Here is a 17,005-nt window from a genome sequence, read left to right on the forward strand (position 1 = left end):
TTAATGTTGCATGCTAAAAACCAACTGCAACCTAATTTTGGTGTCAATTAAACTGAATTGAATTCAACCGATTGTTAAAGACAGGAAAAGTTAAGTTTGATGCACTTATATCATAATATATATTATTAATTATGTAAATTAACAGCATAAAAGAAGAAATAATACTTCTGGCAACTCTAGGTCTGATTCCCTTTCCACAGTTTTGAGCTTTCTTCCTCATGCTGTCCTCTGCTTCCTAAATGATATACATAGGCTGATATGTTATGCCATTTCATGTCTTCCATGTATCCCTGCTTTCTTTTTACTTGTTTAAAGCCCTTCGTTATCCTGTTAAATCCACTTAAAGATTACAAATTGATGGAAATAAAATACCATTTATTACAGCTCAGAAGAACCTGCTCATGACACAAAATGGTTTCACCATGTACATGCTGTCTCTGGAGAATGATGTCTTCGACCCTAACCATGCCAGAGTCTACCAGGACATGACCCACCCCCTGGCCCATTACTTCATCTCCTCGTCACACAACACTTACCTTACCAAGGACCAAGTCACCGGTGCGAGCAGCACTGAGCCGTACATGAGGTATTGAGACAGAGAAGAATGCAACATTGGCCCTCAGTCAGTCTAGTGAGATATGTGCCTGTGGTTTCAAATGAATAAATCTGTCACTGTCAGGGCTCTAATTCAGGGCTGCCGCTGTGTGGAGCTAGACTGCTGGGATGGAGATAAAGGTGAACCCATCATCTACCACGGGCACACACTCACCTCCAAAGTGCCCTTTAAGGAAGTCATTGAAACCATCGGTCAGTATGCCTTCAAGGTAAGAGATTTTGTAGCTTTCACTCATGGAAATATGCAGTTATGCGTTGTGCTTACAGCTGTGCCAACCCACTGCACTTCTTTTGGTTATACACCTGATCTGAGGCAATCCTGTGGTATTTTGTATAGTATTATACTCTTGGGTTTTGCATTGCTATAATGTGATCTAATTGCATTTTAACGGCTTAGCATAAGAGTTTTCCTGTGTTTCTCCCTGCAGACGTCCCCATACCCTCTAATCCTGTCCTTGGAGAATCACTGTTCTGTGGAGCAGCAGGCTGTCATGGACAAACACCTCCGTAGTATCCTGGGCAAAAAACTGCTCACAGAGCCTCTCAGTGACCAGCCACTGAGAGACCTGCCTTCTCCCGAAGTACAACAACCACACACATAGAAGCACAGCTGGACCCATTTGCTTTTCTAATAAAGTAATTTATTCCAATGGCATTCCTTGCAGGAGCTTAAGGGGCGCATTTTGGTAAAAGGAAAGAAACACACTCCTCACCTGGGTGAGCTGGTGAAGAACAGCAGCTGCACCAGCTTCTCTTCGAGCTCTGAAGATGAACTAGCCAGCAGCATTAAGAGCACACCCATGAAGGATCCTGCAAAGGTCAGTTCAAGAAAGGCTTGTTATTGAGTCGTGGAAGCTGTTAACACAAACGCTTTAGTTAACTGACCAATTTTCTTTGCATTGCCTTTTCCAGGTCCGTGCGAAACTGTGCCCCGAGCTATCCGACCTGGTGGTTTACTGCAAGAGCGTCCCCTTCCGTGGGTTTGGAAATGTGTCTGAAAAACCGCCAAATGAAATGTCTTCTTTCTCTGAAAACGATGCCCTCAAGCACATCAAAGAGTCTGGTACAATAGTGGAGATAATTGCATCTTGACATCAGATAGAGAAATTCAAAAAGTTTGCCAGCATCGTGTCTTTTGTGCAGCTGGTTCAGCTGGTTCTACAGAAATTATAATTAGCCCTCAACGTATCATGGCTTGTGGATTTCTGTCTTTTTATTTACAGGGAAGCTTTTTGTAAGACACAACAGCAGGCAGCTGAGCCGGATCTACCCTTGTGGCCAGCGCCTTCAATCATCCAACTATGATCCTCAGGAAATGTGGAACTGTGGATGCCAGCTGGGTTGGTACTCCACACTGAAAGCTACGCTGCTGTTCAGATGGAAGCAAAAAAAAAAGTTTTTTAAAAACCCAGAGACGTGTTTTATTTCTGTAAACTTACTGTCATGTGACATGTAACCTGCTGACATCTCTGATTCCGTTAATTTAATCCCGTGTCCCTCCACTTTCCTCTTTCTGCCGTTAAGTGGCTCTAAACTTCCAGACGGCTGGGGAGCAAATGGACCTGAACCAGGGCCGCTTCCTCGCAAATGGTCACTGTGGATACGTCCTCAAACCCAGCTTCCTGTGCAGCCCCACATCCAACTTTAACCCAGAAAACACGGGAGGAGGCCCCGGTCATACCCCGACTCAGCTGACTATACGAGTGAGTAACTGTTACTAAGTTGAGGGAAATGAACATGATAGATAGATAGATAGATAGATAGATAGATAGATAGATAGATACACAAAAATCCAAAGAATTTAAATTCATCATGAATATTTTTTTTAAAGCATATAGATTTTAATAACCACAATATATGTGATGAAGTTTTTCCAAAGTTTCGTTCAGATGTGCCTACCTGTTAAGGAGGAGATAGACGTTATAGTAAGATTTCTGTACCGCTGTTCTAAACTTAACATAAAAAGTAAGGAAATTAGTGTTTGGTTGATTATTTCTTTGTGGTAACAATACTTCTTGGTAATAAATCTTATATACCACTGGAAGGATACCACATTTGTAAGGAAAATGCATTTGTGGGTTGAGCAGTAGTGTTGAGAATGTGGGTTGCACTCATGAAAAACTTGCCAAATCTTCTCTGCCAACGCCAAACAGCTTATTCTGCTAATAACTCTTGTTTGGTGTTATTTGTTGGATTGGATAATTGAATTCTGACCAATATAGCCACCTTTCTTTGCAAGGACACTCAAAAGCCTGCCATCCATGGATTCTGTCAGTGTTTTGATCTGTTCACCATCAACGTTGCGTGCAGCAGCAACCACAGCCTCCCAGACACTGTTCAGAGAGGTGTACTGTTTTCCCTCCTTGTAAATCTCACATTTGATGATGGACCACAGGTTCTCAATGGGGTTCAGATCAGGTGAACAAGGTGGCCATGTCATTAGTTTTTCTTCTTTTATACCCTTTCTTGCCAGCCACGCTGTGGAGTACTTGGACGCGTGTGATGGAGCACTGTCCTGCATGAAAATCATGGATGCAGACTTCTCCCTGTACCACTGCTTGAAGAAGGTGTCTTCCAGAAACTGGCAGTAGGACTGGGAGTTGAGCTTGACTCCATCCTCAACCCGAAAAGGCCCCACAAGCTCATCTTTGATGATACCAGCCCAAACCAGTACTCCACCTCCACCGTGCTGGCGTCTGAGTCGGACTGGAGCTCTCTGCCCTTTACCAATCCAGCCACGGGCCCATCCATCTGGCCCATCAAGACTCACTCTCATTTCATCAGTCCATAAAACCTTAGAAAAACCAGTCTTGAGATATTTCTTGGCCCAGTCTTGACGTTTCAGCTTGTGTGTCTTGTTCAGTGGTGGTCGTCTTTCAGCCTTTCTTACCTTGGCCATGTCTGAGTATTGCACACCTTGTGCTTTTGGGCACTCCAGTGATGTTGCAGCTCTGAAATATGGCCAAACTGGTGGCAAGTGGCATCTTGGCAGCTGCACGCTTGACTTTTCTCAATTCATGGGCAGTTATTTTGCGCCTTGGTTTTTCCACATGCTTCTTGCGACCCTGTTGACTATTTTGAATGAAACGCTTGATTATTCGATGATCACGCTTCAGAAGCTTTGCAATTTTGAGACTGCTGCATCCCTCTGCAAGATATCTCACTATTTTTGACTTTTCTGAGCCTGTCAAGTCCTTCTTTTGACCCATTTTGCCAAAGGAAAGGACGTTGCCTAATAATTATGCACACCTGATATAGGGTGTTGATGTCATTAGACCACACCCCTTCTCATTACAGAGATGCACATCACCTAATATGCTTAATTGGTAGTAGGCTTTCGAGCCTATACAGCTTGGAGTAAGACAACATGCATGGAGAGGATGATGTGGACAAAATACTCATTTGCCTAATAATTCTGCACTCCCTGTAGGATTTATTGCTAAGAAGTATTGTTAGAAGAAAAAGGAAGTTTCCTTCCTTTTTGTGGCAAGTTTATTTTTCATAGTGTCATTTAGTTCTTGTTATTACTGTCCATACTTCAATTTTTTCATAGAGGAGAGGCCATCCTCTGTTGTTCCTCTGGAAGAGTTCCCTTATGTCTAAACATAGAGCTATTGTGTGCTATCCAGATTGTCGGATTTTTCAAAAAAGTTGCCTCCAATAGACTTTTTTTTATACATTTCTAATGATAATTTCATGCACACAATGATGAATTATGTTTTGCTTTTTCAGATAATATCTGCACAACAGCTGCCAAAAATCAACACAGAGAAGGCGAGCTCCATTGTGGACCCACTAGTGTGGGTGGAAATTCATGGGGTGGCTATTGATAAAGCAAAACAAAAAACCCACCGCATTGACAACAATGGTAATATTTATTTATTTATTTATTTATTTATTTATCCACAACAATAAAAATTTAAAAATACATTTTTATATGTATTTTTTTTTGCAGAGTGATAATATATATGTTATCTATGTATATTTAAATTCAATGCAGGCATTTCTGTAAATCAGTGTTACTTTTATAATGCAGTGACAGGAGACAAGAGATGATGTCAGAAAGCTTCTTTGTACCTTATTCAAATCTTGGAATATATACTTGTGTAGGAGTCTTTTCAATCCAATGCCATGATTAGTTTGTTTGAACGGTTTAATGCACCAGATGGTGTATTTACAGCTCTTGTGCGCCCTCTGCAGGTTTCAACCCTCGCTGGGACTGTACTCTGAGCTTCCAGCTGCAGGTCCCTGAGCTGGCCCTGGTGCGGTTTGTAGTGGAGGACCACGATCATGCTGCCAAAAATGACTTTGTGGGGCAGTTCACTTTACCTTTTACAAGCTTTCGCATAGGTGCTTATTAAGATTTAGTCTACAAGTCAGTCTTCACTCTCAGATATTCTGTTTAATATGTGTCATACTCTTTTTTTTGTTTCTTCTCCCCACCCAGGTTATCGACATATTCACTTACTGAAGGCAGATGGTTCTAGCCTTTCTCCTGCTACACTCTTTATCCATGTCAAAGTGACTCGCAGAGGTGTTCCTGTCAAAACTATGGCTGAGCATATTGCCGCTGCCAAAGGCAAAGCGTGACACACATCTGAACAAGACAATCAGATATCTGGACAATGAAGGACCTTGGAAGGAGGAGCTCCGAGTGTAAACAGACAGAGACAGAATGCTGCCGTTGTCTTACAGTTCAGACCCCAAGTGGTCCAGTTTGCACAAAACCACTTCCCAGTGCTTGAAGAAAGGTGTCTGTCAGAGATGGACACATGCCCTCTGGTGACTGTAATTCATAACAAAAAAAATGTAGAAAAAGGGACTGTTAGAGAGAATGAAGATCATTTATTTTATGTCATCATTTTATTTTTTAACATGTTTTTTTAACTTGAAGGATAATGATCGCTTAAGTAAAATAGCACTTCTTAAATTGATGCTATAACAGAATTGCAATGAGATGTAAACCAAGTGTAACTAACTGTGTTTGACAATATACATAAACATCAGTGTTTTAGATGTTATTATTGGCACCATTAACTGTGCTGTAATACAGATTTAATTTTGTGTTAGTGAGTGCCCCAGGGCGCCATGGCCCATGCTGCCCAGGTACAAGTACTTGATACTCCAGATATCTGGGCACTTTTTAAAATTCTGTCTGGAAGACAAATTCTAACATATTCTTACATCTTCCAGCAGAACATGACAGACTTAACTTGCAAAGATAAGCTTTTTTCTTAAATGTGTTGTATTTTATCTTAGCATCATTTCACATATGTTCAAATGTGCTTGTTTAAAATCATATTTGACTTTTAACGATACAGTATTTCCATATAAGCTTCTTTCATTTTGTCAACTTTTGTCTTCGTATTCAGATCTAGAAAAAAATGCTGTTAAAAACTAATTGCATCAATCTAATACAACCACTAATTACTCCAGGCTACAGTGAATCTTTTAATACTCTTATAAGGAGGTTCACTGATAATAAAATGGTCCAGCGATAAAAAGTAATTACTGTAATTACAGTTTTAATGGTCACGCTGGTTTTTGAGAAGAATGTAATATGTATTTAATAGTGGGTGAAGTAAAACTTTGCTCTCTTAATGTTTAATATAGAAGCTGTGGGATGCGTTTGAGTGGTTATGTTTGCAAGAAAAATGTTTTTATAAAGCACTTCTAACAATTTTTTTCACATGCTGTCAAAAGATACAAGTGTCTGTTTTAGTTTCAAAAGTCCACAGTGTTGTGTGTGGACACCTGACACTTTAATAAATGCATAACCAGAAGGTTCTAATCTGTGAATTTTTGTCTGACTTTTCTGTGGTACTCTAAAGCTGTCAGCCTAAAACATGATAAATCTTTATATTCCAACATTAGAACTATCAATGGATATGTCCCTGCCTGATTAGGCCAAAAGTAAAGACAAAAGAATGAAAACTCTTAGCAATATTTATGAAATTTCACATTACACAGCATGGCAGCAATTTCTCCAACAACTGGACTTCTTTTGTTTCCGAGCATCTCCGTGAATTATGAGTTAATCCACCCACTGAATATTTTGTGGTAAACTTAATTAAATACAAAAACACACACACAGTGGGTTGTGAATGTCAGTCAGCAACGACAGAAAGATTAGTATTAGTAGTTTTCCCCCTTCAAGAAATATGTTGCTAAAAAGTCTAAAATTAACGCTAAAATCATCACAGATATGTTTTTAACATCAGCAGAAATGGTTCAAAAATACACCTCAAATATATTAATATAGTCCCTGTTGATATTTAGGTCAAAATGTTGCATTGCTAACAAAAAGTAATCACACACGGCTCTCTGAAATAATCATTAGCAAATTTAATCATGTTATCGTCTCATATGACTGCCACGATTTCTTATACTGTGTATGTTGCAACTCTGTGGGTATTTTGTACAACTGTTGTTGCCGTAGCTGTAGCTCCATTGCTGTAGTAATTATTGTTAAACACCGTGTCACTACTTTTAATGTATTCATGCAAAACGTCAATAGAAGAATATCCTGTTAGCTTACTTTATGCAAAAACTGGGTTCTTTAATGCTCCTATCAGGGTCTATTTATTATGAAAATAGATTAGATGTGGGCCTAAAAGGTTTTGGCTGCTTTGGAGGCGCTAATCACTACGCAGACTACGTAAAAGAACAGCTAATGTACATTTTTACCTAACTGTCAGTCCATTTTAACTGACTTTCAAATAAGAAATATCAACGCCACAATGCTTAATCTGCTCAGATGGTCTCATTAAATAATCCACCTAAATCTGAACATGACTTTGCCTTCTTACTCACCCTGCTGTAATATTAATTTATTAGGCCTCAGATTATCTTGCAAGATTCACCATCTTACACGTGTTTCCACTCCAGTGATTTCATTTGCCTTTGGGTTGTATGGGCGCCACATGGCTGTTTGTCTTTAGAGGGAAAAATATATTAAATACACAAAAAATCTATTTTTACTGGGGCTGTGAGAACTTAAAAATGGACGCTTTAAAACGACAAACCGTGCCCGCTCCATTACGAGCCTTCTGTTTATCGTAAATATTTGGAAATGATCGGGTAAAAAAACACGACCATGGCTACGCCTCCACTGCACGTTTCAGCCAATAGCGTCGAGACTCTTTTAAAGGTGTCAAGGGGCACGCGGTGGAGTCTCACTTCCTGGTTGAAGATGGCGGATGAGAATGAGACAGCACCGATGCCGGAGAAAGAAGATGTAGAGGATCACGCACACTGCAGCGACTGTGAAAATGAAGAGCACCACTTTGACGATGGGTAAGGAGGCAGGCTTACTCGGTCGGTGGCGTAAAATACGTCACGGCTCTGGAGATTTTAACAAAATTAACTTAAACTAAACCTCGGTGAGCAGTCGGGATAGACGGCCATCCTTCGACGTTGTCCAGCCCATTTTCTTTCATCCTATTGGTTAGTAGCAACGTTCGCTTGCTTGTTCTTTCATCCGATTGGCTGAGAAGGATGTCTTTTCCAAATATAGGCTGGACTTAGCGTTTTCCTAAGTATATGGTTAGAAAGGAGAAAGCAAAGTGCGTTTAGAAGCCAATTTTACACCAAGACGCATGTTTCTGTTACTCATAAAACTTGCAGAAAAAATAAACTTTTAACTAAATTGATAGTTTCCGGTGTTCTTCGCATGCCGTTGCTGTGTTGACGGTAAATGATGCAAATCACGTTTGCGCCAGTTGACATGTAGCGTATTAGCTTGCATGCTAGCGTACCTGGCATTGTCTGTGTGTGTGTGGATTCGGTGCAAGATCAAAAGTGAAACAAGCACAAACGTGCATGCAAAAAGCACTCAGCTTAAACATAATATACCTGGGCCCCGGCGTTGTGAAGTGAGGGCTTTGAATTCCCTCTTTAGTCACAGAATTGTTCACGATCTTAAAGCAGCCTAGCTCGGTTGCTCTTACTCAGTACAAGCTTTGATAGAAACCCTGTTTTTTTTTCTTATTGTATTTTTTTTTAAAGAGAGAAGTGGTGTCACATATGAAACCGCGTGTCCGCAAAGCAGCTGACCTTTGTTTTTAGTAGAACAAGTGGAATAAGAATGCGTCTCTGTAAGATAGTTTTCGCAAACATCTGATCACTAACTGGAGGAAATCTGACTCCACAGCCACGCGTTTCCGTTTTTAGAGACACAAAGAAGCGAATAAAGATAAAATCTGAGAAATAAATTAACCTAATGTTGCAGAATTCTACCTCAAACCCACGTTGCTGTATGGCTAAAGTAGGGTGACCATATTTTGATTTCCAAAAAAGAGGACACTTGGCTCAGTCATGAAGGACTTGCTTAAAGAAACATATTTGACATATTTAAAAGATTCCTTCTCTGTGCAGTTAATGGATTGTGAATTGTAAACTATGTCATATAGGCTTTTACAAGTCAACAAGTGCAAAAAAACCTTAAAAGCCCCTGAATTAAATAATGGTACAGAAATAATGCCTCATCTGCATAAGAAAAATTACCAGTACTGGGTCTGTACGAGTGAAATCTCTTTTGCAGTTCGTCTGAAAAGATGCACTTGCGCTTTGGGATCTTTTAAACAGTTGCTGTGCGCTGTCTGTCCCGTCTGTGAGCGCAGAACAACTCAGAAAGCAGCAGTTTGGGGATGATGTCACACACATGGGTCCTCTGTTGGAATATAGGAAAACCCGGCCTTTTTTTTTATCAATCTCAAAAATCCCCCCGGACAGAACGTGAAAAGTGGACATGTCCGGGGAAAAGAGGACGGTTGGTCACCCTAGCTAAAGTGAAACATATTCCCCTGCAGGTCTTTGAACCTTCCTGCACTCAGAAACAATTGTTTGGCCCCTTAACTGCTCTACCCTGTTGAAATGGAAAGTGGGAGAACAAACCATTGAATGTTTTGTTGTCCATTGTTCCAGGCACTTGCTGGGCTCTTGTACATACAGTACATAAACACACACGCACAGATACTCTTCTTCTAGATGTCATCTGATTCACCATCTGTGCTGGTGTTTTAAATACAGGCCGCGTACTGGCCTGCATTTCTCCCCTCTTGGACACTAATGAGATTATCCTGTGTAAGTATGTTGCCAGAAGATGAAGTAGCTGGCTGGAGATATGTGGCTTTTCTGGTTGGAGCAGATCAGAAGAGAGGGTTATTCTGAAAATCTGCACTCACTTCTAAACATCCTGCAAACAACTTGGGAATTTCTGTAGGTTTTAACTGAAGGACTGGTTTTATTGTGTTTTTAGCTGCCCTAGAGCTACACCTCGTGTTGTTAGTTTAAACACACAGCTACTCCTCGGCTAACAAGGCTTTGCATCAGCAATGAAATGTAAATTGTGTTGGAAGTGTCAGTGGTTTAATAAGCTTGGGTGTTGTTTAAAAGCAGATCGCAGAAAATAAATTTCCACCATGATTTTCTTTTCTTCTGAGATCAGTCTTAAAAAGGATGCCATCTATTTCTGTCCTGTTCCAGTGAGAGGGGTCTTGGGGACGACACTGGCGCCAAGAAGAAGAAAAGGAAGCAAAAAAAGAAGAAGAAATCTGGTGCCACAGAAGCAGCTCAGGACCCCCTTGCCAAGGCATGAATTTATGCATTTCTGTCTTAATGGGTTATAAACCTAACCTAACCTAAAAGGAAAGGCGAAACGGTCCAGTTAAGGTGTAAACTACTAAAATCACAGTTCACATACAGAATGGTTAAAGACTGTTTAGATAGGATCGACTTCTGTTTATCGTTGTCTTGTTTGATGTATATTTGTGTTTACTTCCCAAACAGGTGAATTCGTTGCCAGCTGATAAGCTACAGGAGATCCAAAAGGCCATTGAACTGTTCTCTGTTGGCCAAGGTCCAGCCAAAACCATGGAGGAGGCCACTCGGAGGAGTTACCAGTTCTGGGACACACAGCCTGTGCCCAAACTAGGTATGGTTACAGATGGCGTAGTTCTGTATTTCATGCCAATATGTAGCTTATAGGTCAAATCTTTAGGGATTGATAAAAGAATGTTTTTGTTGTTGTTGTTGTTTTGGGTTGGTTTTTTTTTTTTCTGCATGTGGACAAAAGTGGGCTTACACAGATGGTCAGTTAACACAGAGTGAACAGAAGGGAAAAAAGGCTTGTGCTTATGACTCAAGTATGCAAAAGCTCGGTACAACAGCATTATTTTGCAATCTGTTGGTGAAATGTGCCTGGAATTGTGAAAGGAATTGATGATTAGGCATGGTTATGAGGAAGCTGCACATCTATTTCTCTCATTTCAATATACCGCAGATGTGCTCTTTTTGTTTGCAATCTGGTGAATCGGGAGGCCATTTGAGTACACTGACCTCATTTCATGTTCAAGTATCCAGTTTGAGATTACTTGACCTTTATTATATGACATGGTAGCCTACTGGAAACAGCCATCAGAAGATGGGTACACTATGGTCATAAAGGGAATCACACTGTCAGCAACAGTACTCAGGTAGGCTGTGGTGTTTAAATGTTGTTTTATTCTGAGGGGCCCAATGTGACCAAGGAAGCTTTCCCCACACTGTTGCTTCACTGCCAGTGTCCTGAGCTGTTGGCAACATAAATCTATGCCGAACTCTGACCCTACCATCCGATTGTCACAGCAGAAATTAGGACTCATCAAACCAGGCAGTATTTTTCCTGTCTTCTGTTCTGCAGTTTTGGTAAGCTGAATTTTAGTCAGTCTCCTGTTCGTAGCTGACAGGAGTGGCACCCACTGTAGTCTGCTTGAAGGTTTGACTGTTGTGCATTTAGAAATGCTCTGCTGCATAGTTTTGTCGTAACAAGTAATTAATTGAGGTCCTGGTGCTTTTCTATCAGCTCAAAGGAGTCTGGCTCTATGCTCCTTTGACATCATCAAAGCGTTTTCTCCCAAATAACTCACTGGATATTTTCTGGCCATTCTCTGTAAGTCCTAGAGATGGTTGTGGGGATAATCAGTAGTAGATCAGCAGTTTCTGAAATATTCAGACCAATCCATCCAGCACCAACAACCATGCTACAGTCATAGTCACCTAAATCGCCTTTCCTCCCTATTTTAATGCTTGCTTTGAAATTCAGCAGGACATCTTATCAATGTCTACCTGCCTACATGCACAGAGTTGCTGTCAGGTAAAGGGCTGATGAGAGATTTGCATAAATGTTGGGAATGTGTACCTAATGAGGTGGCCAGTGGATGTGCCATTGCTTTCTGGTCTTCTAAGAGTGACGGTCTAAAAGAGTGTATATAATTTGCAGGTTTTTGTGCTTTGTCAGACTTCTGTTTACTTTTCCTTCAGGGGAGACGGTGACATCACACGGCTCCATTGAACCTGACAAAGACAACATTCGAGAAGAGCCCTACAGCCTCCCGCAGGGCTTCAGCTGGGACACCCTCGACCTGGGGAACCCCGCTGTGGTAAGAAAGCATATAAACACAAACACTCACAGCAAGCAGGCACAGGAGGAATTCGTCTTTCAGTAACAAAGTCCTGGACTCGCGGTGCTTTGGACTACATTTTGTTAAGAATCTAGTGTTTTGTTTTTTATTCCAAGTTTGTCCTCTCAGTAATTATGTGACTGTTTATGCAGAAGTGCTTGTTGTTTGGTCAGAGTGTAGTAGCAGTCCAATCAGAAACTTTGTCCTTTTGTCAAATGTTCATTGTAGAAATGTGGTTTTGTTTTTTAATTTGGTGCTCTTGACTTTTTAAGATGACTCTGTCTCTTATTCTTTTCTTCTCTCTACAACCAGCTCAAGGAGCTTTACACCCTTCTCAACGAGAACTATGTTGAAGATGATGATAACATGTTCCGATTTGACTATTCTCCCGAGTTCCTGCTCTGGTAATTTCTCATATTTAAATATTGTTCAAATATTAATACAAGTGCATAGAAATGTGTGGCATTTTTGACTGACCTTGTCCTCCTCAGGGCCCTGCGACCTCCTGGCTGGTTGCCTCAGTGGCACTGTGGAGTGAGGGTTAACTCCAACCAGAAGCTGGTTGGCTTTATCAGTGCCATTCCTGCCACCATCCACATCTATGACATGTAAGTAAACAGAATAGTTTGGCGGGGGGGGGGAGTCAGTATGTTATCCTCCGTCCATTATTTACTTCCCAATGGAACTTGTTTTGTTTCTATTACTGGCCTATGACTAGTATTTCTAATAGATTGCATTCAGTGTGTTATTGAAAGAAATAAATGTCTCATGATTGTTTTTGTTTTTTTTCTTTGCTTTAGAGAGAAGAAAATGGTTGAGATTAATTTCCTCTGCGTCCACAAGAAGCTTCGCTCCAAACGAGTCGCTCCAGTTCTGATCAGAGAGATCACCAGACGGGTCAACCTGCAGGGAATCTTTCAGGCAGTGTATACTGCTGGAGTGGTACTACCCAAACCTGTGGGCACATGCAGGTGGGTGTGACAGGGATATTTTCTAACCCCAAGCCCTAGGGTTAGATTTCATTCACTGCTTAAATTGGTACTTAATGACGTTTCCTTCGTGCAGGTACTGGCATCGCTCTTTGAACCCTCGAAAACTAATTGAAGTGAAGTTTTCCCATCTGAGCAGGAACATGACTATGCAGCGGACCATGAAGTTGTACCGCTTGCCAGAGGTTGTTGGCGACTAACACAAATTTTCAGTCACTTTAGAAATCACCTCTTTCTTCCAGCATGTCTTTTAATGTATTTGTCCTTGTCATCGCTCTTTCAGGCCCCAAAGACTTCTGGTCTGCGGCCAATGACCAAGAAGGACGTGCCCGTGGTGCATCGCCTCCTCCGTGAATATCTGAGCCAATTCAACCTGGTGCCAGTCATGAATCAGGAAGAGGTGGAACACTGGTTGCTGCCCCAAGAGAATATTATTGACACTTATGTGGTGGAGGTAAAGAATCCAGAAAAAATCTTTGAGGGGGAAAAAAACCCCTTTAAAATTCTCTCCAAGTAACTAAGGGTTACTTTGTTGTCATTACAGAATGATGGCAAAGTGACAGACTTCCTGAGTTTCTACACTCTGCCCTCTACCATTATGAATCATCCTGTGCACCGCAGTCTAAAAGCGGCATACTCCTTCTACAATGTGCACACCACCACCCCCCTGCTCGACCTGATGTCTGATGCCCTCATCTTGGCCAAATCGGTGCATGTTCAATCTTTCAAAACATGTTCTCTGAAATGTTTACTTTCAAAAACCTAATAATTTTTCCTGTTTCTTTATTCAGAAAGGGTTTGATGTCTTTAATGCACTGGATCTAATGGAAAATAAGACTTTCTTGGAAAAGCTTAAGTTTGGCATCGGTGATGGGAATCTACAGTATTACCTGTACAATTGGAAGTGTCCCAGCATGGGCCCGGAAAAGGTGCGTTTCTGAAATGACTTGTTTCTTTTAAAAGATTTCGTTGTGGGCTTTTTGCCTTTTTAGTGACAGGTTTGCAGTGAAGAGTAGACAGGAAATGGGGGATGGAGTGCAGGAGAAGAAAGGGCAAAGTGCTGCAGGTTGGCAAATGTGGGCTGCTGCATTCCTGTCATATGGGCACCTGCTGTAGCACAAATATGAAACTATCTTAAGGGAATTTTAATGTTTCAGGTTAATTTACCAAAAGATATAATTGTTGTCTGTATTAATTTTGGGTATAAATTGTTCTGGTATCATTGTGCTGCTCACATAAGTATTTGCTTTTTATGGTTGTTCATGCAAGAGACTGTTTAACCTGTCACTGCAGTTGGATTCACACTTGTATTGCAGTTTTGTTTGTGGCATCATGTATTGTATTTTATTTTATTTTTTTAAAGGCTAATTGTTCATATCTTTGTCATGCATCTAGCTTTTCTGTTACATTTTCATCCAGTCTCATGCAGTACTACTACAGATGCCTTACATGTGCCATAGTGACTCCTGCACAAACCCAAGCTACATTTGTGACTGTTTTCGTAACGGCTCCGTTGCGTCTTTTCCAGGTGGGATTGGTTTTGCAGTGACATCCCTTCTAATGCAGAAAGCAAGTGGCACCATCAGGTGAGGAGGTGGCACAATCGCACTGGCCACCTGACAGATGAACTGATGACCTCCTACTTTAAGAATGGAAACCCACCGCCCATTTTTACTTTTTGACCTTTTGAACTTTGACCTGCACTACCGCTGCCAGGCAGGGAGGCAGGGGGGAGTCTTCAGCTCTTCCCTCCTTCCTCGATCACATGGACCTTAAGCCATTGTAGTTACCATCCCAAACAACTGTACATCTGAAAGCTGTCTTGATTGTACCATACTCACAAGAACAGTTTGCACAGGTTACTGGATACCAAACGCTCATTATTGGTGACAAAGCATACCGTATGTGTAAATAATGTCAAACATAACTGCGAATTACACCCTAACGCATACAGACTAGAGCCTACTGTTTGTTGGAAGTGCTTTTTGCAACTACAATAATTCTGTCATCCTTAAGTTTTAGAGATAAAAATCAAAAGGATCAAAATTATTTTAAAGAGAAAACGGCTGAAAAGGTGAGATAATAAATACCAAAAGTGTACACAAGAATAAGGGCTTCTGTTTTAGAGTTTCCTTGTCAACCGTTTTTTGTCGTTTGTATTTTGCTCATCAGAGTCGGTTCTGGCAGTAATGGAGGCATTTGAGCAAAGCTTGAAGATGAATTCCAGAGAAGGCATTTATTTTCTGGAGTTTCTTGTCATTAACTTTCTTCGCCACAGCTTGCTGCACTAACTAGAACCCAGTTACACAGACTGATTAACAGTTCAGACAAAAAAGTCAATCATTTTCTACGTGGTTAGACTGCAATGGAGAGGTTTAAGGCATTCTGATCAACATTTATAAGCAGGGATACAATTTATAAGGACACCTTAAGTTCACAGGGCTCCAGTTGCAAAATCCACCTTAAGAAATCCTTCGATTTGGCTCTCACTGTATACAAGTCTTAAGGGCAAGGGTTTTTTAAGCTCAGTATGCAGATTTTGCTTGAGAGAACCACACAGGATGTCTTAAAGAATCAAAAACTTAATGTATAAATGTTGCAAACTGTAATAGACCATAAACAGTTGGAGACAAGTTTACATATTTGATGAGCTGACATCACTGATAAGGTACTTTTCCCTGCTGCAAGTCCACAATATTATTAACAATCATAAAATTTTGCACCTCACACATCATATTTAGCTTACACTGACCATGCCATTAGGTGGAGTAGGTGGGTGTTGGAACTGGACCTGTGAACAGCAGTCTGGACTTGCAAGACCTGCAGCGTGGATGGATGATAACTGGGGAAATGCCCCAGTTAAAATATTTTGTAAAATGTTGGTTCTATTTGCAAACGGATGTAAAAAAATAAAAATAAAAAATGAATGGTGCAGGAAATGCATGAAAATATGTAGATGTTTCTTTTAGGGTTGGAAGGGTGTAGAGCAGGGGTCGGCAACCCTGGGCACGCGTGCCACAGTTGGCATGCGAAGGGTTAAGTGATGGCAAGACCATAGCTGGACTGGCCATCGGGCATACCGTGGCTTGATGATTTTTTTTTGTTTGTTTTTTTGGTAACGGTATAAACAATGAAAGTGGTGGATTGGCCAGATGCTGGTCGGTGTGTAAAAAAAAAAAACTAACTCATTTGTTTGGTGCTGGCTATGCCGGAGCCTCCACAGATTCATTAACATTAATAAGTGGTGGAGGCCAGCAGGTGGATGAGAGAAAGGGGAGGCAGGAGAAGGAGAGACCCGAGGCGGCCGCCGGTCCGAGTGTCAGGTGAACTGAACTTCAGGTAAGAAGTTATGACCTGCAGTCTGTCTGGGTCAGATATAAACCAAGTTTAGGTGTAGTTTATTTTCGTTGTGCTGACTTTTTGCAGTCAGTTACAATAACTCATACTGCGTGCTAGCTAGCATGACGGAGTGTCTATACAGCTGGGTGGGTGCTGTGATGTTACTGATAGTGAACTTTAATTCACAAGCTTAGTAGAGTTGCCAACCATCCCATACAAAGATGGAATCGTCCCGCATTCAGAGAAAATATTAGCAGTTTGTCCCGGACTTCAGCTAGAATGGAAAAAGGCACAAAGGTGGATTTATTCTGTTACTCTGCACAGCTGCCTCTTCTCTCCCCTGTTGCTGCTTCAATCATGAAACTGATCAATCCTAAGCTTTTCTCTCTTGTTTGTTTATCGCCCACTTTGCGCCAGAAAGAGGAAACCGCCGGATGTCGCGCTAAACAACAGCAGCACGTTTAAGCTTGATCAGCTGTTGTTAGAATTTATTTAAAATATTTCTTTCTAGTAGCTGATGTTTGCTGGAGCCACAGCTGTAAAACCTGCTGGTCATGATATCGGTTTGGATATCTGGTGAGAGGGAAACATGAAGATGAAACCAGGAGATGTCCTTACTGA

The 17,005-nt window shown here is 41.1% G+C and overlaps 2 protein-coding genes across 4 annotated transcripts in view; both read left to right on the plus strand.

Moving 5' to 3' along the window:
• Nucleotides 1-6,414, plus strand: part of LOC102206147 (1-phosphatidylinositol 4,5-bisphosphate phosphodiesterase delta-3-A-like) — a 33,278-nt gene extending 26,864 nt beyond the window's left edge. For all 3 annotated transcript variants that reach the window (XM_005726169.1, XM_005726170.1, XM_005726171.1), the window contains exons 6-15: nucleotides 385-586; nucleotides 680-824; nucleotides 1,044-1,196; nucleotides 1,281-1,433; nucleotides 1,528-1,678; nucleotides 1,839-1,955; nucleotides 2,140-2,318; nucleotides 4,348-4,483; nucleotides 4,816-4,965; nucleotides 5,063-6,414. In XM_005726169.1, coding sequence (XP_005726226.1) covers nucleotides 385-586; nucleotides 680-824; nucleotides 1,044-1,196; nucleotides 1,281-1,433; nucleotides 1,528-1,678; nucleotides 1,839-1,955; nucleotides 2,140-2,318; nucleotides 4,348-4,483; nucleotides 4,816-4,965; nucleotides 5,063-5,205 — 1,529 coding nt within the window. In that variant the 3' untranslated portion in view covers nucleotides 5,206-6,414. The remainder of the gene's footprint in view (nucleotides 1-384; nucleotides 587-679; nucleotides 825-1,043; nucleotides 1,197-1,280; nucleotides 1,434-1,527; nucleotides 1,679-1,838; nucleotides 1,956-2,139; nucleotides 2,319-4,347; nucleotides 4,484-4,815; nucleotides 4,966-5,062) is intronic.
• Nucleotides 6,415-7,759: 1,345 nt separating this feature from the next.
• nmt1a (N-myristoyltransferase 1a) lies at nucleotides 7,760-15,887 on the plus strand. The gene is made up of 12 exons (XM_005726172.2): nucleotides 7,760-7,911; nucleotides 10,102-10,207; nucleotides 10,405-10,549; nucleotides 11,917-12,035; nucleotides 12,369-12,460; nucleotides 12,548-12,664; nucleotides 12,857-13,027; nucleotides 13,122-13,230; nucleotides 13,329-13,499; nucleotides 13,590-13,754; nucleotides 13,837-13,974; nucleotides 14,574-15,887. Exons 1-12 carry the CDS (start codon nucleotides 7,808-7,810, stop codon nucleotides 14,592-14,594), a joined length of 1,458 nt encoding a protein of 485 aa, XP_005726229.2. The 5' UTR covers nucleotides 7,760-7,807; the 3' UTR covers nucleotides 14,595-15,887.
• Nucleotides 15,888-17,005: the final 1,118 nt, after the last annotated feature.

The sequence above is a fragment of the Pundamilia nyererei genome, unplaced genomic scaffold (assembly GCF_000239375.1).
Source record: "Pundamilia nyererei isolate P.nyererei 1_Seehausen unplaced genomic scaffold, PunNye1.0 scaffold00018, whole genome shotgun sequence".
NCBI classification, from domain to species: Eukaryota; Metazoa; Chordata; class Actinopteri; order Cichliformes; family Cichlidae; genus Pundamilia; species Pundamilia nyererei.

Bases quoted from the DNA above. Each gene is read 5' to 3' on its own strand.
- nmt1a (XM_005726172.2), top strand. From the start codon at position 7,808: ATGGCGGATGAGAATGAGACAGCACCGATGCCGGAGAAAGAAGATGTA. The intron at 10,550-11,916 runs GTATGGTTACAG...CTTTTCCTTCAG, and splicing joins ACAGCCTGTGCCCAAACTAG to GGGAGACGGTGACATCACAC. The intron at 13,231-13,328 runs GTTGTTGGCGAC...TCGCTCTTTCAG, and splicing joins AGTTGTACCGCTTGCCAGAG to GCCCCAAAGACTTCTGGTCT.